At 56.5% G+C, this 21406-nt stretch overlaps 2 protein-coding genes across 4 annotated transcripts; both read right to left on the reverse strand.

Moving 5' to 3' along the window:
* Nucleotides 1–571: 571 nt before the first annotated feature.
* On the reverse strand, nucleotides 572–10212 carry APLP1 (amyloid beta precursor like protein 1). Of its 2 annotated transcripts, none has more exons than XM_020871710.2 (17): nucleotides 9983–10212; nucleotides 9001–9144; nucleotides 8058–8190; nucleotides 7687–7799; nucleotides 7320–7453; nucleotides 7023–7207; nucleotides 6447–6577; nucleotides 5998–6072; nucleotides 4974–5132; nucleotides 4771–4899; nucleotides 3263–3362; nucleotides 2230–2337; nucleotides 1944–1967; nucleotides 1686–1756; nucleotides 1397–1459; nucleotides 1124–1267; nucleotides 572–1023 (listed from the first exon to the last, which is right to left on the reverse strand). In XM_020871710.2, exons 1-17 carry the CDS (start codon nucleotides 10109–10111, stop codon nucleotides 925–927), a joined length of 1941 nt encoding a protein of 646 aa, XP_020727369.2. In that variant the 5' UTR covers nucleotides 10112–10212; the 3' UTR covers nucleotides 572–924. The 2 variants fall into 2 exon arrangements, with proteins under 2 accessions (XP_020727369.2, XP_020727367.2); XM_020871708.2 differs by having other exon boundaries at nucleotides 1944–1970.
* A 1221-nt stretch (nucleotides 10213–11433) lies between these two features.
* On the reverse strand, nucleotides 11434–20267 carry KIRREL2 (kirre like nephrin family adhesion molecule 2). 2 transcript variants are annotated; one of them, XM_070451761.1, is made up of 16 exons: nucleotides 20009–20267; nucleotides 19634–19783; nucleotides 18895–19044; nucleotides 18564–18724; nucleotides 17796–17946; nucleotides 17419–17524; nucleotides 17179–17327; nucleotides 16722–16849; nucleotides 16498–16630; nucleotides 16107–16207; nucleotides 15729–15948; nucleotides 15135–15245; nucleotides 14721–14821; nucleotides 14323–14388; nucleotides 12379–12417; nucleotides 11434–12109 (listed from the first exon to the last, which is right to left on the reverse strand). In XM_070451761.1, the coding sequence occupies exons 1-16, from the start codon at nucleotides 20058–20060 to the stop codon at nucleotides 12026–12028; spliced, it is 1902 nt and encodes a 633-aa protein (XP_070307862.1). In that variant the 5' UTR covers nucleotides 20061–20267; the 3' UTR covers nucleotides 11434–12025. The 2 variants fall into 2 exon arrangements, with proteins under 2 accessions (XP_070307862.1, XP_070307861.1); XM_070451760.1 differs by having other exon boundaries at nucleotides 11434–12417; nucleotides 15141–15245.
* Nucleotides 20268–21406: the final 1139 nt, after the last annotated feature.

The following is a 21406-nucleotide window of genomic DNA, read 5'->3' on the forward strand; positions in this document are numbered from 1 at the left end:
TGAAGACTCAGGAATGGGAAGTACGGCTCAAGATTCCCTGTCCCTCATTGAGCTCACAGGCCAGGGATGGATGCTGTATGTGACTGTGTATGAGTAGAAGGCAGGGGAAATTTGCAAAGTCTCCTTGGAGTTCAGCCTGAAAACTAGCTGATACTGGCGTAGAAGGGGCAGTCCGTTCAGTACCACGGAAAGCTCCTGGTGGGCGGGAGAGCCTATCCTAGATCTCTGGACCCCGCCCCCTTTCAAGGTCCCGCCCAAATTTAAAGATCCACCGGGGTGGTAATGAATCCGCCTGCCAATGCAGGAGACACAGGAGAGGCAGGTTCCATCCCTGGGTTGGGAAGGTCCTCTGGAGGAGGAAATGGCTACCCATTCCACTATTCTTGCCTAAAAAATCCCATGGACAGAGGAGCCTGGCAGGCTACAGTCCATGGGGTTGCAAAGAGTCCAACACAACTAAGCGACTGAGCACACACAGTTTTTAAGAATGTGAAGGAGGTCTGGGTGGGGTTGCGCACCAATGTCCAGAACTGATTACACCCTGATTCCCCCAGACAGACAGAGGATGGCCTGGTGGGGAAGAGGACTTTATTGGGATATTAGTGGAGGACACATGGGAGGATGAATTCCAGGGAACAACAGACGCTGGGACCAAGCTGCTGGTCACCTTAAGGACAATAAATTAACGTACAAAATAAATTAAAGTGAGGAGGTCTCAAGGAGGCGGGGACGGCAGCTGGGAATACCCAGGGATTTCTTAGGGATGGAATTTGGAATTGGAAAGGGGAAATAAGAATTTCCAGCTCCCTCACAAAGGGTCTGAAATGAACTTTTTCACCCTCTCCCCCAGGCTGGAAGTTAGGGTTCAGGGGTTCCAGGAAGAGGGAAGGTCTGGGCTCAGCTGAAGGGGTGAAGGGAGTTGGTTCAGGGTCGTTCCTCCAGGAAGCGGTAGGTGGGGTTCTCATAGCCGTGACGCTGCAGTTCGCGGAGCTGCTGCTCCTCCAGGGTCAGCATGGGGTCCACCTGCAACGGGGGCAGGGGTGGGGAGTGGGCCGTGGGGATCCAACCACAGATCTCCCGGGCTCCGGGGCTCCTCCCCACCCCAGGTCTTTGTGTCCCTTACCTCCACCACTCCGTGGCTGATGGCCCCATAGGGCTTCTTCCGGCGCAAGAGCAGCAGGGAGAGGATGATGAGGGAGCCCCCGCCGGCTCCCATGATCAGCAGACCGGACACAGCCTCTCGGGACACGCCTGTGCCAGCTGGGGCCTGCAGTGGGAGAGGACGCCGGGGCCATCTCTGAGGCTGACCAGGGCCCTGTGTGGCTTCGGGAGTCACAGTCTAGCCACTGACCTCTTGACCTCCCCCCCTAAGTACCCTGAATATTCCTCCTCTTACCAGCTCATCCCTCTGAATCTCCGATGAGTGGAAAGGAAAGCCCCTTGGAACGGACACATTCACCTGGGGGAGTAGGAGGTGTCAGGAGTCGGCTCCAGCCCCCTCCTCCCCTGGCCCAGGAGGGCATCCCCCAGCCCTCTTCTCCCCTAGGACCCTGAAGTCCATGTCCTCAGGCCCTTCTTCCCTCCAAGACCAAGGAATCCAAGCCCCCCACGTGCTCCCCCTGCAGACCTAAGAGTCCAGCCCCCTCCCGCCCTGCCTCAGGGACCCACAGGTCTGACTGGCTTACCTTCCGTTCGTACTGCTCCAGGGGGGTCATCTTGTCTTTCCCAGAGGACGCGGCATCTTGTTCTGTGGACCCTAACCCCCAAATCCTATCTCATTCCTGAGAGTCCAGAATGGTGATACCCCCGCCTGAGGAAGGGTCGGGGGGCACCAGACCCCACCCCAGGAGGCCTGGGGTTCCCAGTGTGTGGGCCCTTTTCCACTCTGGGCTCAAGGATTCAGAAGGATGTGATGACCAGGGGCTACTTTGTGAGCTACTCACCTTTGGGAAGGGCCATGGGGGTGTCTGCTGGCAGCCAGAGGAGACAAGACAGGTGGAACCGTGAAGAGAGGAGAGCATCACTGAAGAAAGTGTGGGGACACCCCCTCCCGGGGGCTGAGGAGGGAGGATCTAGGACCCTCCAGAGGCCTCCACAACCCCAGACATTCCTTCCCACCCTCTATTGCTCACCCGGTGGCTGAGACACCTCCAGACTTTAGGGGATTAGAATTGAAGTTGAGGGCCTGTCCCCCAAAGCCTGGGATTATGTATGCTTGGGTTAACTCACCATCCTTGGAATCCAGGGGCTGTAGCCCACTCTTGTCCTCACTGCTGCCCCCTGGGGCAGGGGCTTCTAGTTCATTGAGGCCCAGGTGTTCAGAGTGGAGGAGTTCCTCTGAGTGTAACATGCAGAAAGGGGGTGATTTCATGAGTACAGGGATCCACAAAACATGATGGTGCCTGTTAGGGTGAATGAATGGCACCCTAACAATAGCATGATTGGGGGGAGCCATACGTGAGATGTGGGAGAGTAGGGAGCAGAATGTTGGAGGAGGGAGATGGAAGTTCAAGAGAATGGCCTCCTCAGGACTTCCCTGGTGGTTCAGTGGCTAAGACTCTACACTCCCAATGTAGAGGTCCAGTTTCCATCCCTGATCAGAGAACTAGAATCCACATGCTGCAACTAAGAGCCCACATGCCACAACTAAGACAGGGTGTAGCCAAATAAATAAATAAGAGAATGGCCCCCTTACAGAGCAGGAGAATTAGGGTTAAGCATGCAACATCCAAGAGGAAATTACAATAGATCTGGGAGCTCTGGGGGGGGGGGGGTAGTTACAGTTCCTGATATTCATGCTTTTGAATAGATCCCACAGTGTAAATCTGGGTAGGGTTTGTGACTTGCTTTAACCAAGTGGGCCCAGGTCTTAAGAAGACCTGGCTGTTTCTACTTCGGTGCTTTGGGGAGCTTGAACCACCACGGAAGTCCACGTGCCTTGCTGGAGAGACTGCATGGAGGGGTTCCATGAAGAAGAGAGGCCTCTCTGAAGGGAGAGAGGCTCATTTGTGCCAGAGTTCCAGCCCCTAGCTGACCTGCTAGCCCAAGGTAGCTATACGCTTGTCTACTGACAAGACCCGCAGAAGAAGCACCCAGCACAACCCAGATGCCAGAATCATGAGCAGTGAAAATGATTGACTTAAGCCACTAAGTTTGCGTGTGTGTGTGTGTTGGGTGGTGAGGGGAGGGGGTTGTTACATAGGAATAGATAACTGAAATGGCAGAGGAGTCAAAGGTTGGGGGGTCATGGTCGGGCACTCACGGATCTGGGGCCGCAACTCCTGAGCCAGGCGGGGGTTCTGGTCAAGCAGCCCCAGGCTCTGATTCATCCTTTCCTCAATTACTTGAAGGTGGGTCTGCACCTGTTGGGGAATGAGTGTGAGGGATGAACTGAGCCGCATGGGCTACAGAAGGGGAAACCGAGGCAGGGTGAAGGAGGAAGGTCAGGAGGGTCCCAGGAATAGTAGCATCTACAGTGGACAGGAAGGAGGGCACAGGGGCCAGGAATTGGGCCATGGAGGGCAGGAAACTGAAGGCGGAGAAGCAAAATACAATGAAAAGGAAAAGATGTACAGGAGACAGGATGTGAGAATCTTGGGAACCAAAGTAAGGCAGAAGGAAAAGGAGTAGCTGCTAGGAAAAGTTGGGCACAGGAGGCCAGGTAAGTCTAGGGTACAGGGACTATGGTATAGAAGATAGGAAGTGGAGATGAGTCGGGGGAGAGGTAGAAAGTAGGGTCTGAAGAGTAGGAAGCAAGGTTTGAGGGGGTTCTGGAGAAGGAAGTAGAATTGGAGAGTCATGTGGGGACTTCCCTGGTGGTCCAGTGATTAAACTCTGCCTTCCAATGCAGGAGATGTGGGTTTGATCCCTGGTTAGGAAACAAGACCCCATGTGCTACAGGGTGTGGTCAAAAATTAAAAATAAATAAATATAGATTGTTTAAAAAAAAAGTTAGAAATGATGTGGCTCAAGGGCAGAGCTTGGAGCTCAAGAGCACAGAATCAGTATTCTTGGACAGGAAGAGAGCATCCAAAAGATAAGAATTAGGATCTAAAGGCACTGAACAAGGATTTCAGGGAGAAACAAGCAGAGTTAGGGAACAAGCAGCATTGAGGGACAGGAACAGGGTTCCAGGCATAAGAGGGGGATTCTAGGACAGGAAATAAGAATCCAAAGGATAGGAAGTGGGAATTCAAGAACAAGAAAGGGGTCAGAAGCACATGGGGTGATGGAGGCAGTGTTCCAGGGTCAGCAAGTAGGGATCTGAGGGGTTAGAACGGGTCCCAGGCACAGAAGGGGGGATCCAGGGAGACGAAGGCGGTCCAAGGGGGCAGACAGAGGGTCTGAGGGACTTCCTGGTGGCCCAGTGGTTAAGAATCCACCTGCCCATGCAGAGGACACAGGTTCGATCCCTGGTCCGGGAAGATCCCACATGCCATGAGGCAGCTGGGCTGGTGCATCACAACTACAGAACCCCCTGCTATAATTACTGAAGCCTGTACGCCTAGAGCCTGTGCTCCACAGCAAAAGAAACCACTGCCGTGAGAAGCCCGAGCACCACAAAGAAGAGTGACCCCCACTTGCCACAACTAGAGAAAGCCCTTGCACAGTAACAAAGACCCAGCTCAGCCCAAAAGAAATAGATTCAAAAATGAATTGCTATAAAAGACAGAGGATCTGAGGGGCAAGAGCAGCATCTGAGGGATGGGGGTCCAAGAGACCAAGGTCCGAGGGATGGCAGAGTATTTGGGAGCTGGAAGAACTGAGCACCTGGAAGCGCATCTGCTGGGCCTTCTCGGGGTCCACGGCAGCCACATGCTGGTAGTGCCTCAGTGTGTGCCTCTGCTCCTTCTGCTCGGCTCGCAGGTAGCGCCGCAGGGCCAGCAGGACCCGCTCTGGCTGTGGAAGGGAGGGAGGCTGCCCAGGCCTGTCCCAGCCCTCTCCACCCTCCGCCCCCGCCGCGGTTCCCGTACCTGAGGCGGATCCCCCTGCAGCGCTGCCAAGAAACCTTCCAAGGCGGCCCGGCGCTGGTCATTGATCAGGGCGATGACTCGGGTGGCGTGGGTCTCCACCAGGCGCTGTCGCTCACCCGACACCTGCTCCTCCAGGGTCTGCAGGATGGACTGGAAGTGCTGGCGAGGGGGTGGGCACAGGGTCAGGAGAGAGGCATAGCCGGATGAAACCCAGGTCAGAGGGGGTCTGGAAAGGGAGGGCTATTGGACCATAAGTGGGGTGGAGTGCCATGGATCCAGGCCTGGGCAGAGTCGAGCTGCGCTGGGACTAGAAGACAGGAGACTGGCTGGAGTGGCTGGGTAGAGTAGGGGCAGAACCAGCTCTACTGGGAGCCCGGATGAAGATGTCCACTATATGGGTAGGAAGAGTGTAGGAACAGAGCTGGCCCGTGTTAAGCCGAAAGGGACCAAGTATTGCAGGAAAGGTGGGGCTTAGGCCTGGGCAGGGCCCACTGGAGACAGGCTGTAACTAAATAAACCTGAGTAGAACGGGAGCAGGAGTCAGGGAATGGGGCTAAGCTGAGCCGGGTCTACACAGGGTAGGGTTGTGCCAAGGTGAGGCTGAGAGAGGTGGGTAGGAGAGTGATGAGGCTGGGTCTACTAAGGAGGGATTGGGTACAAGTGAAATGAGAGGGTCAGGACCAGAGTCAGGGGAGGGGGCAGGGCTGAGCATCAAAGAGGGGCTGAAAAGGACCTGGCTGTGTCTGCAGGGCCCGGGCTTGGGAGAGGCCTCCAGAGCCAGCCCTCAGAAGTTAGGATCAAGTTAAGACTGGGTAGAATATGGCCAGTGGGAGGAGGAAGAAGAGGAAAGCAAAGTCAGATTGGATGTAGGCCAAGAGGGGCGGAGCCAAGTGTAGGGGTGGGGCCAGGAGAAGCCCATATCAGTAGGAAGGGGTGAAACTGGATGAGGCCAGAAAAAGCCTGAGCCAGGCTGAAGCCCATTACGCCCAAGTACCCAAGTAGGACACTCTGGAGGCTGTCCTACCTCATTCAGGGCCTGTCTGTCGGCTTTAGGCAGGTTCTTGGACTGGTTGTCAGCCATGGCCCACTCACGCATCACCTGGGGACAAGGGGAGCTTCAGGATCCTAGAAGTCCCTCTGCTGTATCCCGTAAGTCCCCACATCCCATTCTTCTTCAGAGTCTCCAGATCCCTTAAGTCCCACGGCCTCTTGGATCGCCAAGAGAGAGAGGATTCAGAAGGAATTTAAAGTGGAAGAGTACCATGCATCAGAGTTGCCATGGAATCTGGTGGTGTCTCAGTGGGACTCTAGGTGGCTTGGGGATCCCTGGTCATCTTAGGGGCGGGTTGAGGGCTGGGGGATGATGGAGGTTTGGGGAGTCTTGAGAGGTAGTCTCAATGTGTCCCCGAGCAACTTCCTGGTAATTAGGGAGCTCTGTGTTATGGGGGATCCTGGGGCCCCGAGTACCATCACCTCATTAATCTGGCGCATCCTGCGCTCCTCCAGGTCCATCTTGGCCCTCAGGAAGCCTTCATGCTCACTGATTTCTCCAGGCATGCCAAAGTACACGTCCACACCATCTGTGGGCCTCGGGGTGGGAGTCACTGCAAGGCCAGGAATCCAGGAGTCAGCCTGAATCCCTACTCCAGGTCAGCTTCCCTTCTTAGAGAACTGCATTTCCTAGAGTGCAGTGGAGACCCCCGTGTGTTCACTTCAACCATAGCTGCTGCCTGGCATCACACGAGATGTGGTTCTGAATTGGACCTGTTCTTGCAAAGCTTAGGAATCTATTACACTATCCTTCAAGTTTTCCTCCAAATAATCCTTCAGACATACCAATTCTGGGTACCCCCAAACCACCCTTACCCTTTGCATTCCTCACAGGGTGGCTCTTCCACCTCTACTTTATCCAAAGCCATTCCCATCCCTCCTATTTCCCCCCACAGGGCTTCTCCCCAGTAGGTCCCTCCTCAAATGCCCCTACACCAAAACTCTCTTAAATCATCTTCCTTCTAGGGTGGAGAGGGTGGGGTTTAGAGATGGCTTCACCTTTGCTGACCCCTGCAGGGGTCTGGGAGCTTGAGGGTGGGACTCTCTCCTCCTCCTCCTCCTCGTCAGCTCGTGGGGGCTCCACAAAGTAATCATCTACTGGCTGCAGGAAGGATTCCTCCTCTTCCTCGTCATCGCCCCTCTCAACTCTGCTTCCCGGGGGCCAGGACCGGGTGGAGGGATCACTGAGGGAGCAGAAGACCCAAGGAAATAAGAACCTGGGCCTAGGTCCCCAGGCTTCCATCTCCTGCCTCAGGAGCCTGGAGGGTTGGGCCTGGAGGGTTCCCTATCACTCACCCGACTGCTGTCCCAGAAGGGTTGGTGGTCGCTGGAGGTGGGCAGCACACATATTCCACACCTCGGAACCGATCTGCGCCACAGGGCAAAAGCATGCCTGAGCCATGCAGGATGAGGCCCTGGGAGCTGCAGGCCTGTGGGAAGAGTGGGCATAGATACCAGGTCTGGGGGGTAAGGAAGGGTGGAGGGGGAGCCTGGATGCCTGAGTCTTAGGAGCTGATGGGGCTTGGAGCCTGGATTCCCGGTTCTGTCCCACAGGGGAGAGGGGGCTGAGGCTCAGACTCGGGTTGTGGAGGAGGAGGGTGTTAAAGGATTGGAATCCTGGGTTCTCCAGGAGGGGTGGGAGGATGAGGGGCTGGGTCCTTACTTCCTGTGCTTCCTGCTGCCTCCGGGTTGAACTCTCACACTGGTCCATGCGCTCCTGGTGCAAGAACCGGCAGCCTTCAGGCACCAGCAGGGCCTCGCTCACGAATTCACCGGCTGGAAAATGGCGGGGGGGGGGGGGGGGGGGGGGGGGGGGGGAGCATCGGTGTGAGACACTCCCAAAGCCACTAGCCCTACCCACTTCCCCCCTCCCCAGAATTCAGATCTTTTACCCTCAGAGGCTTCTGTCACACTGTGGACTCAGGCACCTAGCTCCCTAATGCGAGCCCAAGACCAGGGCCAGACTCTCATCCCTTGGAGACTACCACCCAACCCCCCATCTTCCGTTCCCCAACCCCCCGGCCTGTGACTCACGCAGGCAGTGGAAAGGCACAACTTGGTGGTGGGGATGGGCACAGTGGCCACCCCGGGCACCTCCGCACCATTGTTCCATGGGGATGGCCTGCGTCGCCTGCTCCACACGGGCAATCTGCAGCTCCGGGTACATCTGGGGGCACCAAGTCGGGGCGATCAGCCCTCTGCCTCGCCCCTACCAGGTGCACTCCTGCGCTGGCGTGTCCCTTTTCAAGACTCTAGTATTCGAAAGACCCACTCTTCCCTAGACCCGTTAGAACAGGACTTAAAAGATATCTAAGCCCCACAAGCCATTGGCCACGCCCCTTAGTACCGCTCCCTTCCATCCTTAGGCTCCGCCCCTTTGCCTGTCGGGTTTCTTTATGAAGCTCCCTCCATTACCCCAAAGCTCTCCCTTTAAGCCCACCTCTTTTCTAGTCGCTTCTGCCCCTTCCCCCAATCAAGTTCATCTCCCCATAGATTCCACCCTTCTCTAAGCCTCGCCTCTGGCCTCTCAGGATCCTTTCTCTTTGTGTTAGACCTGCTTTTTCATAGCCACACCTCCTAGGTTTCCACTCTCCCATTGGGTTTCACCCCTTTCCCAGTCACTCGAGTCCACAAGGTCTTTTTGTCTTAGCCCCGCCTCTTACTTGCCACGCCCACCTACACCTGCTCTTTAAAGAGTCCACCACATTGTTAAATTCCATCTCATCACTGGACACTGTCCTCAGCTGGCCGTGTTTGCACGGTTCTTCTCTTTTCTTGACCTAGTTTCTCAAAACCAGGTCCTGTCCTATCCTTACTTTGCCTCTTTGTTGGCCATGTCCCCTAGTTTCCCATGCCTTCTTGAACCCCTCATTTCCCCGGACCTTGCCTTTGCACGGCTAGCGTCTTAAGGGCAACCTGGTCCCAACTCGGACCCGCTTTTTTGCTGGCCACGCCCCTCTCAGTCGGTCCCGCCTACCTGTCTGCAGTACTCCAGCGCGCGCTGCGGGTCCCGGAGACAGCGTCGTGAGAGCTGTGGGTCTGGTTCCCAGCGGCCGGTGCGCAGGTCCCGGTGAAGGGTTGGGCGCCCGCATAGTCCAGCCACCTGGGCAGACCCTGGGGCCTGGGGGTGGGGGCGGAGGGGTCAGCGAGGGCACGGGGGACGCTGACATGTGAGTCCCCCGGTCCTTTGCTCCCTAGGACCCAGATGGTCACACCCCCAGCACCAGCCCCCTCCATCAAGCACCGCGCACCCGCCTCTGTGGAGGTTCGGTTCCCTGGGTAACAGCTCCCACTGGGCCGGGGGCCGCCCCAGCTCTGCCGTTGCTATGGCAACTCGGGGTCTCCAGGGATTCTCACGGCCTTGTTGCCGCGGAGACAAGCCCCGCCCTCACCCCAGCGCAGCCGCACTGGAGCTCGAAGGGGTTAAACTTGAATGGCGGGGGAGGAGGCCAGAACCCAGGCGTTCTGGCCCCTCCTCCCTCCGTCCCTAGCTCACGCTCGCATTCTCGAGTGGAAAGACCACAAGGCCTGGCTTCAGGGCCCTTCAGGCCTGGACACTCAGTCCTTGGGCGATGGAGAGCTATATCCTGGGTTTGGGGGGGCGGTGGCTGGAGGTTCCTGGGTTCTGGGAGCCTTGCGGGAGTCTTCATATGGGTCCCGAGGATAAAAGGGGCCCAGATTATTGGCTCTAGGTGCCTTGCTGCCCGGCGGGTCCTATTCAGATGGGCAGGGGCTGGGGCTGAGTCACCTAGGTCGAGAGGGTCTGAAGGGGCTAGACTTCGGGACGACGCTGGGGCCTGGACTTAGGGGTTTCTGAACGCCTAGCGCTATTAGGGGCCCCTGGGGGCTGGCCACCTGGTTGAAAAGACTGCGCTTTCTGCTTCGCACCTATCCGCCCCGGGGTCCAGAGGCCCGGTCCCGCCCGTTCCCCCACCCGCTAGGGCTCGGCCGGGCCTCACCTCGGCCGCGCTGGGGCTCCCACCGGCCAGGTTCCCTTCGGCGAGCTGCACGCGCAGAAGCAGCAGCAACAGTGGCAGCAACCGCAGCAGCGGGCCCAGACCACGAGCGGCGGGGCTGGAGGGCCCCATGTCCGGGCCCTCGCGCCCTCACGTCTCCAGCACTCCCGCCCGGCCGGGCCCCAGCGGTGACAGGAGCTCCCAGCGCCACGGCCGCCGCCTCCTCCGCCGACGCCCCCGAGCTGCGCCGGCGCCGCCAGCCCCGCCCCGCGCCGGCCCCGCCTTCCCGGCCAGGACAATAGCGTGGCAGCTTTGCGCACAGCTGAGCAGCCTGGAAGCCCCCGGTGAGAGCCTGCGCCAGGCCTCCGCCCCCTTGTGGGGGACTCCAGGCGTCCCACCTATGGAAGGGCCTACCCGGGGGTCTGGGTCACAGGCTTCGTAGTTGTGGATCCTGAGTTCTCCAAGACCGTCACCTCCTGTTTTTTCCCTTGGTCCCAGACCCTCACTAAACGTCTTCCTTCTCTTCCAGGGACGCCAGCACAGGAGCCCCTACCCCACCCACAGATCCTTTTGAGGTCACCTCTTGAGGTCCTAGGCCTCCAAAATTTCCTCAATCAAGAACACAGCAGTTGAGCTTTAAACGACCGTGAAGCTGGGGAGATTCTGGCCAGCAAAAGGAGGTCGGCTCTCATTGTTCTCCCAGCCTTTCCACCCTCCTCTGAAACCCTTCAATAAAATGGCTTGATTTAAAATAACAAACAATCAAACAAAACCCCACAGCAGTTGACACCCAGTCTCTTCTCCCTCAGATCCAAGAGTCTGGGTCCCAGGTACCTTCTCTCTCTGGACCAGAGACCAAGCCCTTGGCCCTTTCTCTCTAAGATCAACGAGTCCAGGCCTTCTGCTCTGCTTTCCAGGAGCCCTAGTCATAGACCTTTAATTCCTAGATCAAGGATGCATGAACCAAAGCCCCCAGACCCTTTCTTTAAGGATGAGCCGAGTCAGGTACCTATCACCTCAAGATAAGGGTCAACCCCCATTCTTGCTCTGAGGATCAGGACAGTTCTCTTTTCCCACTCCTAGCCTCTCCTTTGCTGCCTCCCCTTCAGGGTTCACTTCCTTCTCTTCCCAAAATACAGTGTAGAATTGTCTTCCCCAAGCAGACTGGGGCAGTCCTGTCACGTGTGTGCATCTGCACATGTTTGTTTGTCTAAATGTATCTTAACAGAGCTTAGAGTGCTCAGTTCAGTTCAGTGGTCACTCAGTCATGTCCGACTCTTTACGACCCCATGGACTGCTGCATGAGTGCTCAATGGATAGTAAAGGGCTGTGGGTTGGCTCATGTTTTTTTCTACAGCCACTTCGTAGTCTAGGGTAAGAGGAAGGGCCTTGGGGCAGGTTCGATGTACCCCTTCCTTGATAGACAGTAATAATGCCAGGGGATTTCTAAGATATTCACTTTGCAACTTTTTTTTTTAATTGAACATAAATATTCTCATTCCCAGATTCCAACACCACTCCTTCCCCAGTTCCCACCACCACAACAGCTCTTACCCTGTCCTTACTCCTTGGGCCCGGTTCTTCCAGGACCTTTAAGGAAGGAAGAAAGAATCAAGATGGTGGCCATCTTGGATTCCCAGAGAATGAATGGCCATTTTGACAGCAATTCCATGGGTGAAGCAAAGTACCCCTTGGGGATAGCAAGGACAGGTCCTGTATCTTGATCTGCTTTATGTTGCCTTTCTTCTTAATGTGGGTGGCCATCTTGAAATCTCTTCTTTCAATGTTTGGAAGCAATTTCCTTCTCTGTCCCTAACTCCCATCACCCCTGTTCCCATCCCTCTGCAAAGGGCCCATCTGCCCTCTTGAATCTCTTTTTTACACAGGAAGAAGCAGGCCCAGTGGCCTCCTTGCTTCCACTCGGGGCATCCCCTTTGGCTGAGTTGACTGTACATCAATGACCCAGGCAATTGTAATGATCTTTCCTTCCCCTCAAGGTTCAATTTTGGAAGGGTAGGTTGCCAGTTTGTTCTGGTTACTCAGAAATCAGGACAATCCATTATGCAAGTTGAAGATCCCAGGACTCTTCAGCTGGAGAGATGTCACACATGAGTCTGGAGACGTGGGTGGCTGGGCGTGGGGAAGGCAGCATATGGGAAGGGAGGAGTGCTGGGGGCCAGATCTGGGGGTCCAAAGGATGTGGGTTTGATGTAGCTAGTAAAAGCTCGAGGATGGGGTGTGGTGAGATAGCCTGCCCGGGCTCTATACAGTCTGCAGGGGGGGACCATGCCCAGATGTGGATTGAAGTCATAGAAGGTAGGGGTTCCCGGAGGTCCGAGAGGGGAGGAGGGTGGTAGGAAAAGACCTCCTCCGGGGGCTTCTCCAAGGCTCAGGCTCACACTGACTCCTCGGACCTTGTAGTAACCATTGGTTGGGTCCTGAGGGAACAAAATGGGACTTGGTAAGGTATGTGAAGGTATAGAGGGATGAGGGTAAATGAATAGAGAGACACACTGAGATAGAACCAGACCTAGGGAGAGACGAAAAGATAGAAGGAGGAGCAGGCAGAGAATCCAGAGACATATAGACTGGTAGAAGGGCAAAGTGAGACAGAAAAACAGTAAAGAGATGAAAGGACAGAAAGAGATGGACAGAGAAAGGCAGAGACAGAGGTCTGCCAAGGGATGGTGGTATGGAAAGGAGATGCAGAGGGAACAAGAGAGAGAAATGGAGATCAAGACATCCATTCATGCATTTGCCCAACAGCCTGAGGCTTTGATTCTATGTGCTGCTGCTGGAGACATCTCTCTCTAGGATAGACCTAGTCCCATCTTCATGGAGATTGCAGGTCAAAGGAGAAATGATGAGTCACCAGACGGAACCAGGAAGGGTCAAGGATGTGATGGAGGAGATTCAGGCAGAGTGACTGGAACAGTGATGGGAGAACCTTCAGACTGTGGTGGGGAAGCCTAGATCACAGTGGTCCTGGCTGTGACAGGTGAAACAGAATGATCAGGGCTAGGAGGAGAGAAGCAAAAGTTTTCCAGCACAAAAAATGTTTGAGGGCTTTCCTGGTGGTCCAGTGGTTAAGAATCTGCCTGTCAGTGCAAGGGACACTGGTTTGATCCCTGGTCCAGGAAGATCCCATGTGTCATGAAGCAACCAAGCCCGTGCTTCACAACAACTGGACCCATGTGTTGCAATGTGCCCTAGAGCCCGTACTTTGCAATATAAGGAGCCACCGAGATGGGAAGCCCACACACCACAACTAGAGAGTAGCCTCCGCTCACTGCAACTAGAGAAAAGCCTGCAGGAAGCACCAAAAGGCCCACCACAGCCAATAAATAAATAAATAAATCTTAAAAACAAACGAAGAAATGTTTGAACTGACACCAGAGGAATAACGGAGAGAACCAGGTAGGTATGTGAAGAAAAGGGGCTTCCCAAGTGGCGCTAGAGGTAAAGAACCTGCCTGCCAATGCAGGAGACATAAGAGATGTGGGTTCGATCCCCGGGTCAGGAAGATCCCTTGGAGGAGGGCACAGCAATCCATTTCAGCATTCTTGCCTGGATTATCCCATTGACAGAGCAGCCTAGCTGGGTCGCAAAGAGTCGGACAGGACTGAAACGACTTAGCACACATGAAGAAAGGAGTGTTTCAGGCCAACAGACCAGCATCTGCTAGGTAGAGAGAGAGAGAGAAGGGCTCTGGACTGGGAAGTGGGGTCAGTGGGGCCCCATTTTTGGGGGAACAAAGGACGGACAAGTTTGGGGAAATGTGACGCTAGTGTGGAAACTGGTAGGCAGAAGGGGCCTGGGTGAAGCAACCAGGGAGAGGCATTTAGGAGGCTTGATGTGGGGTGTGGGCCTCTGATGGGGAAAGCACAGGCAGAGTGAACCTTGAACTGGGGCTCAAGATGCAGGCCAAGGCTGGGGCAGATATGTGGGCATAGTCAGCAGACAAACCAACTGAGACTGTGAAGGTGGATGAGACAGCCCAGGAGGCACAAGAAATGGGTGGAGGGGGATGTCCCTGCTGGTCCAGGGGCTAAGACTCCCTGTTCCTGATGCAGAAGGCCGAGGCAGAGTTCCAGTGCAGAGTTAGATCCCTGATCAGGGAACTAGATCTCACATGTCGCAACTAAAAAAAAATCCTGCATATGGCAGCAAAGATTGAAGATCCTGCATGCCACAACTAAGACTTAACACAACCAAATAAATAGATAATATTAAAAAAATAAGTGGTAGAGGGACCTAGGGGCCAGAATGAAAAAGGAGGGAACAGAAGTGGAGAGAGAGTTGGGAGACACAGTGAAGGGAGCCCCTCTTTTCCCAACACTCACCTTGGTCTCCAGAGCCCCCTCCTCATCCAGAACCAGGTCACTGTGGTCCGTGTGCACGATGGGGCCCTGGGGTACAGTACTTAGTGAGAGGGAGTGTAGACTACACTGCAGGGGGTGCCAGACCCCAGAGACCCTCAGTTGAACATCTGAGGCCAGGAAGGAAGGACGAAGGGCTCTTGGGAGCTGGGGTCTGGACACTGAACAACAAGGAGTAGGGGGACAGGGCTAGGGAATAATTGGGATGGGGCATACTTGGATTTGGGAGACATTTGGATCTGGGGATCACTGTTGGGACTAGGGCTCTATTTGAGTTTGGGGGGCCTGATTGGGATGGGGATCACAACTGGTTACTATTTGGTTTTGAGGTACCATCAGGTCTTGGAACCCTCACATCCTACCTGGTCTTTGCTGCTGCCTGCCTCCTCCTCGGGGCCCCTGGAACTGGAGCCATCACTGCTCCCTGGGATTCGCACCAGGTTCTTTTGCTTGGAGAAAGAGGCTGAGCCCAGGAACATTGGAGGTGGGGGCAAAGGTAAGTGATGGGGCTGGGTCACGGTTTGTGGAGACCAGTGAGCAGGAGGAGAGAGGGCTGGGGCGAATCAGGCTGGAAGGCTGGGAAGCAAAGAGACCACTGGCCTAGGAGGGCAAGGGGTGTGACCCTGAGGAGATGGAGTTAGAGCTTGAGCTGGGAACCAGGCTTTGAATGGGAGCCAAGCCCAAAGGGGGTCTGGAGAGGCAGGACTGGGACAAGCCCCAAGGCCAGAGCAGCCAGTGTACAGGACCTGTGTGGGGGTCTGGGGTGGGGTTCAGACACTGACCCCTGCCGTGGCGCCAGCAACAGAGAGCCACCCCAGTGATGATCATAAGGAGAGTCATGGCCATGGCTGCCACTCCGGCCACAATCCGCACAGTGGGCAGCAAGTCTGTGGGAAGAAGGGGAGGGGGTTTCTGAGGAGGCTGAGCAGATGACTGAGCAGGAACTGGGGAACAGGGCTTGAGTAAGGGAACCTCTGGTCAAAGGTCATCAAGTCTGGGGATTCCCAAGTTTTATAGTCCCCTGGCCTGGGGTCTCTGGGTTTAACAGCACATGAACCTGGGGTTTCATAAGTTTAGATTCCCTGACTTTAAGAAGTCATAAAGTTTGAAGGTATTTTACTTTGCAATTCTCTATATTTGGAGGTAGCCTTCTTTGGAGTCCCTAAGTGTGAGAGGTCTTTCAGTTTAGGATTCTGTATTTGACAGAAATTATTGTTGGGGGCGGGGGTGGTCTCAGGATTCAAGGGACTCCTAGTTTTGAGGCTCCCAAGGTTCTAGGGCTCTGCCTTTGAGGGTCTTCTGTTTGGAAATTGTGGCATTTTGAGGGTTTGAAAACCTCAGATTTGGGGTCTTCAGGTCCAGAATCTCACCTCTACGGCCCAGGCTGACCTGGGTGCCTCCCTCACCCAATCGGTTCCGGGCACTGCAGTTGAAGCCCCGGTGAAAGTCGGACTCCTGGGTCCCCGAAATGTGTAGCACAGAGATCAGGCCTGGACCCTGTCCCCCGAGGCCCTCTGGGGCTGGGAAGGTCTCCACCAGGAACCGACCCTGTGACCCTGCCGTCAGGAAGCCCTCATCCCAAGACCAGACCTGGGGGCACAAAAGAGGAAGGTCACTGAGGAGACTCCGGAGGGCAGGAAAGGGTGGGCAGGGCCTGGGAAAAGTCAGAGGAAATCACAGCGGCCTGGGGAGTCTGTCTAGGAGGTCAGGGTGGCCGGATGGGTCATGAGAACGGGGACTTTCCTTACCACGGCTTCTGGGGCAGGGGAAGCGAAGACCAGACACTGGAGGCGGGCGGGGCCCCTCAGGAAGGCAGGCGTAGAGTGCAGAGCGGTCACTACTGGGGGAGCTGGTTTGGAGATTGTGAGCCAGTCAGAGGAGAGGCCCCGCCCTCCCTGAAGCCCATTCTCAAGCTGGCTGGGTCAGGCCTGGGCTCTCCCCACTAACTTCAACCTACCATCCCACTCCTCTCAATAAACGTGAACCCTACTGAGGTCAGCCTTTTGTATGTCCAGCAGCAATCCCCAGGCACCATCCCCTTCTTCTCATGGCCGCCCCCACTCCTGTTAGACCTCATCCCCTCTGCCCACTTCTTATCCCAGAACCCGCCGGGCCCACTAGGAAGCGCCTCTTTCTCACCGTTCACAGTCAGCCTAGCTTCCGCAGAGCCACCGCCCCGGCCCGAGAGCCCCGGCTCGGCCCTGCACACGTAGTCGCCTGCATCCTCGGGCCCCACCGCGGGAAGACGCAGCGTGGGCCCGGAGGCCAGCACCTGGGAAACGGAAGGGGCGTCAAGGGCGCGACCTTGGGAGGAAGCCCCCCCTACTGCCAGCCGCGGCCACAAGCCCCAGATCTGGCTTCACCTGTGCGTCCCCGCGGCGGGTCCAGGTTACTCGTGGGAGTGGATTCCCGCGCCAGACACAGCTGAAGGAGGCGTCTTCTCCTACGTCCACAGACAAGGGTTTCGGCTTTGCCTGCAGAATCGGCCCGACTGGAGGAGACCGAAGAGGGGCCACATGACCAGGGAGGGAAGCAACTTCTGACTCCGGAGCAGACACTCAGAAACGACACCCACAAGGGCCCATTGGGTTGAAGACCCCAGTTCTCAAATCGGCACACACGTCTGGCCTACAAGCCTCAGCCCCACTCTCGCCCCGCCCCTGCTCCACTTTGGCACTGATCCAGCACGGCGAAATCCCGCCTAAATCCTACACCCGGCCCACCATGCCCGGCAGCCCGTCATAGCCACGCCTCACGGTAGCCCCTGTCCCATTCTGCTCGCCCCACTTTGGCCACGCCCCCGGCCCCGCCCCGGCTCACACTGCACGTCCAGCGCTGTGCTGCGGTTGGCGCTACCCACTGCGTTGCTGACCTCACAGGACACCGGCGCAGTCAGGAATGAAGCGTCGGCCACTACCTCCAACACTGGCCCGCGGGCCCCGAGCACCGGAGAGCCCCCCTTCGCCCATCTGCGAAGATGGTGGGGTGTTGGTGTTGTCCTTGCTCCTCAGGCACACCTACTCAGGTCCTAGCCCCAGTCCTCCCCAAGCTGGTCCTCACCTATAGCCGGTGACAGGAGGCTGGGCTGTGGCCTGGCACAGGAAAGTGACCTTCTCTCCCTCCTGTACTGTCTGTGGTTCTGCAGACAGAGTCACCACTGGGGGGTCTGTAGGGGTCAGTCAATGGTCAGTGGTGGGCAAGGACATGGAACACCTCCACTGATGACCTAGGAGTCCAGTTCTCAGCTCCTCCACCCCAGGAGTCTGATCCCCAGTCCCCTCTTCCCTTTCAGCTAGCAGTCTAGGCTTCCAGTTCCCAATTTCCCCAGGGAACCGAGGTACAAAGGCCCCTCCTTTCTCATGCCCTGAAATCCAGATCCCAGGCTCTTCTTTCTCCAAGGACCTCAGGCTCAAGGCCCAGTGTCTGATTGCACTCACACTGCAGGCTCAATGTGACAGCTGTGTCCTTCCCTGCAGGCAGGGCCTGGCTCCGGGCCCGGCAAACCAAGGTGGCTCCATCATCATGGCTGGAAGGGGTCAAAGATAAGATGCTCTCCACTGACCCGATGGTTCCTTCCTTCAATGGGGTCTGTAGGTTGTGAATAATAATGATGATTTCATCTACCTTTAGGTAGTACTTAATGTCAGTCACTCTTCCAGGCATTTATAAATATTCCTTTATTTAATCTTCCAGTAATCCTAGACGTGCATACTACTATTAACTCCACTGTACAGATAAGTAAACTGAGGGGCAGAGAGGTTAAGATCAATCAACTAAAAAGTGACTGAGCCAGGATTTGAACCCAGGTAGTCTAGCCCTATGGGGGCTTCCCAGGTGGCACTAGTGGTAAAGAACCCGCCTGCCAATGCAAGAGACATAAGAGATGCAGATTTGATTTCTGGGTCAGAAAGATCTGCTGGAGGAGGGCATGGCAACCCACTGCAGTATTCTTGCCTGGAGAATCCCATGGACAGAGGAGCCTGGCAGACCATGGGGTCACAAAGAGTCGGAAACAACTGAAGTGACTTAGCATGCACGCATAGTCTAGCCTTAGAGTCCCTATGCTTAAGTACATACCAAGGATCCCAAGCCTTGAATCTCTGCCTTCTCGTGCCCTTCTCCTCTGCATGAGCCTGTGGTCTGAGTGGACCCCCGAATTTCCCTCAATGAGCAGGGAAGGGCTGGCACAGAGACTTGGACCTGACCTGACGGAAGATGGCCCCGTCCAGCCGGACCCCATCTCGAAACCACAGCAGCTCAGGGGTGGGGTGGGCGTCACCACGGCTCCGACAGGTCAGATTCGCAGGAACCCCAGCAACCAGAGACACAGAGGGGCCGCCCAGCACCTGGGGGGGTTCTGGAGGCACTGTAGGGTGGATCTGGGGTCAGAGCTGGATCTTGGTCCTAGAGACCCTGATCTTCCCAGCTCTAACTGCCCTCTCCTTTGTTCTCCCCGGACTCTGATATTCCCAGCTCACACTGGTGGACCCCCCACCCCCCCCGGGCTCCCCAGGGACAAGTGGGCTGAGTCCTCACCCAGCACATGCAGTTGGGCTGGTCGAGAGCGGAGGCCAGCTTGTGTTGCTTGACATTCATACGATGCTTGATCCTCTAGCTCCACGGGCCTAATGTGGAGGTCATGCTGGCCACTTGCTGCATTCCCTGATATCCAGTACCGGGACCAGCCTGGAGTCAGGGACAGAGGCAGTCACACCATGGTTCTGAGTTCCTGGTCCCAGGCCTCCATCCCCAGGCATCTTACACTGGAAAGACACTACCAAAAGTGGGGGCTGGGCCAGAGAGACACTAATCCTTTCCCAGTCCAGAGTCACTACAAACTTGGGGGGATTATAAATTCAGGGGGAGAAAAAGCAAGAAAACAATTGCCATAAAAATCAGAGTAGATACTACCTGTAGGTAGTAGGGAGGGAGTGAGCTATGAGAGAAGGGGATAAGGAGGGCTTCTGGGGAGCTGGCAACAGGGGATGGGTAGTTGTTACACAGATATCTATTTTAGAATTATTTGACACATCTTCCATTTATGTTTTATGTGCTATTTGGCACTGATGCACTATTTTACAATCAAAATAAAAATTTCCAAACTCTATGGGTCAGCTGCAAAGAAGATCCTGAAAATTCACGACCCCCAAATGTTTCCCTGAGCCCATTAATTTCCTAAACTTGAAAATGTCAATCTAGAAACTTCAGTTGTAGCTAAAGCCCAGCATCCTCACCCTGGAGCCAGTCCCTCCCTGAAGAGATAGTAAATCCTCACCTGGAAGGTCCCTTTCGCCCCCTAGAGCCAGCCCGTCCTTAGTCCACTGAACCAGTCCCCGGTAGGCGCCCAGGGCACAGGGCAGCCGGGCCTCGTCTCCCAACAGAACTACCTGGTCCTCTGGCTGTTGCAGAAAGTGGGGTGCCAGGCCTAGGAGAGTGGGGCGAGGGAACAGAGCCGAGTTTAGCATATTCAGGAGCTCCGGATGGAATCCAGTCCCCAATCCCCTCTGCCCTCAGACCCAGAAGCCCAGGCTCCCAGGGTTCTCTTCCGTCAGACCCAGGAGTCTGGACCCTCAGCCCCATCTACCCCAGCAAAGCGACAGCTAGCAAACGATCCTCTCCTGTTTGTATCTGCGCCGGCCCCTCGCGGTACCTGCACGCCCCCTGAGGCAGAAGGAGAGGACGAGGAGTACGGGCACGAGCATCCCGAGTGTGTCCCCTAAGATCCAGCAGACTTGCTGTTGCACTGGCTTCCCTGCCAGTTCCTTTCTCGGAGCACACTTCCCACCACTCTGGCCTGGAGTCCCCTCCGCTCCTGACTCTTCGCCCCAGGCTAGAAGCTCCCCTCTCTCTGACCTGGAGGTCCCCTCGTCTGCTCCGCCGCAGGCTCCGCTGCTCTGAAACGCCTGCCAGTTCAGCGCGCCAGGTCTCCGAGAGACCGTGGAGGGCCGGTTCCCACTCGCCCCGCCCCGGCCCGCCCCGTGGGAGACCCGCCCTCTTCCCATTGAGAAACTCCCGCGGCCGCGACGCGGATGAATGGGGGCACGCAGGGCTGCGTCCCCGCCAGCGGGTGAACACTCCAGCCCCCTTACGGTCTGGGAGCTGGAACACCTGGGTCGAAGGCGGGGGTACCGGCTGGGTTGGACACCTGCACCCTGCCGGGGTTGGGGGATGGCTGGGGGTAAGGAGGAGGGAGGGAGGGAGTGGAAGAAACTTGCTCAACCCGGGTCCTGGAGGGACCGCGCTGAGTGGAAACGCAGCTATAAATGGGAACCCTTGGGGACTCGCTAGTTTCCGCGCCCTGGGGAGGCGGGGCCCGGGGCTCCTCTGGGCCTGTGGGTCAAGAAGAGGGCACCATATTTGCCTGGGGGGCTGCTGGGACCCCCGAGAAGAGAGGGTTCAGTTCTCCCCACCTCAAAACGCCTTCAGTGCCCGCCTTTTTACCGCTGCAAATCACAGCTCGTCCTAAGATCCAGGAATCCAGGCCCCCTACCCCCGCCCCTCCTTTCCCAGGACCCTGCAGTTCGGGACCACCCCCTCGCCCCACTCAGCAGTGGTTGCCGGGCGACGGCTGGGAGGCGGCGGTGCCCGGGCTGAGTCAGGCAGGGAGGCTGGGAACCGCGCAGCTTGTCCTGACGGCTGCATGTCGCCCAGCTGGGGCGTTCCCACGCTGCCGGCCGGCGGTGCGCTGCGCAGCTGGCAGGGCAGGTGGGTGGAACCCGAAGCCGACAGAAGGGGGGGGGACTGGGGGCCTGGGACCCTGGGTATGGCATTCTTAAACCTGTAGGGACTGGGGATCTGTACTCCGTTGTTCCGAGCTCAGATTCTTGTATCCCTAAAGAGCAGGGACATGGACGCCTCCCCCCCACCCCCGCTCCAGGATGCTAAGACTAGGAGTTCAGACCTCTGATGACCGAGAAGTTAATGGCCTGAACGCCGAGTTTCTGAGGCACTGGGGACTCAACTAGGGCCCCTGCCTGAAGCAGAGTGCAGTTGGGAAAGGATTACCTGAGGTCAGAAAATCTGGTCTTAAGTCTTAGAGTCAGTGGAT

Source organism: Odocoileus virginianus, chromosome 20 (genome assembly GCF_023699985.2).
Source record: "Odocoileus virginianus isolate 20LAN1187 ecotype Illinois chromosome 20, Ovbor_1.2, whole genome shotgun sequence".
Taxonomy (NCBI): domain Eukaryota; kingdom Metazoa; phylum Chordata; class Mammalia; order Artiodactyla; family Cervidae; genus Odocoileus; species Odocoileus virginianus.

Excerpts from the sequence above, each read along its gene's own strand:
- APLP1 (XM_020871708.2), bottom strand. The coding sequence starts at position 10,111 with ATGGGGCCCTCCAGCCCCGCCGCTCGTGGTCTGGGCCCGCTGCTGCGG. Across the intron at positions 7,454-7,686 it reads GGCAGCAGGAAGCACAGGAA|GCCTGCAGCTCCCAGGGCCT; the intron begins GTAAGGACCCAG and ends CTCTTCCCACAG. Across the intron at positions 1,268-1,396 it reads AGATTCAGAGGGATGAGCTG|GCCCCAGCTGGCACAGGCGT; the intron begins GTAAGAGGAGGA and ends CTCCCACTGCAG.
- KIRREL2 (XM_070451760.1), bottom strand. The coding sequence starts at position 20,060 with ATGCTCGTGCCCGTACTCCTCGTCCTCTCCTTCTGCCTCAGGGGGCGT. Across the intron at positions 17,328-17,418 it reads CCTCCTGTCACCGGCTATAG|ATGGGCGAAGGGGGGCTCTC; the intron begins GTGAGGACCAGC and ends CCATCTTCGCAG. Across the intron at positions 15,246-15,728 it reads GGTCAGCCTGGGCCGTAGAG|ACTTGCTGCCCACTGTGCGG; the intron begins GTGAGATTCTGG and ends TTCTTCCCACAG.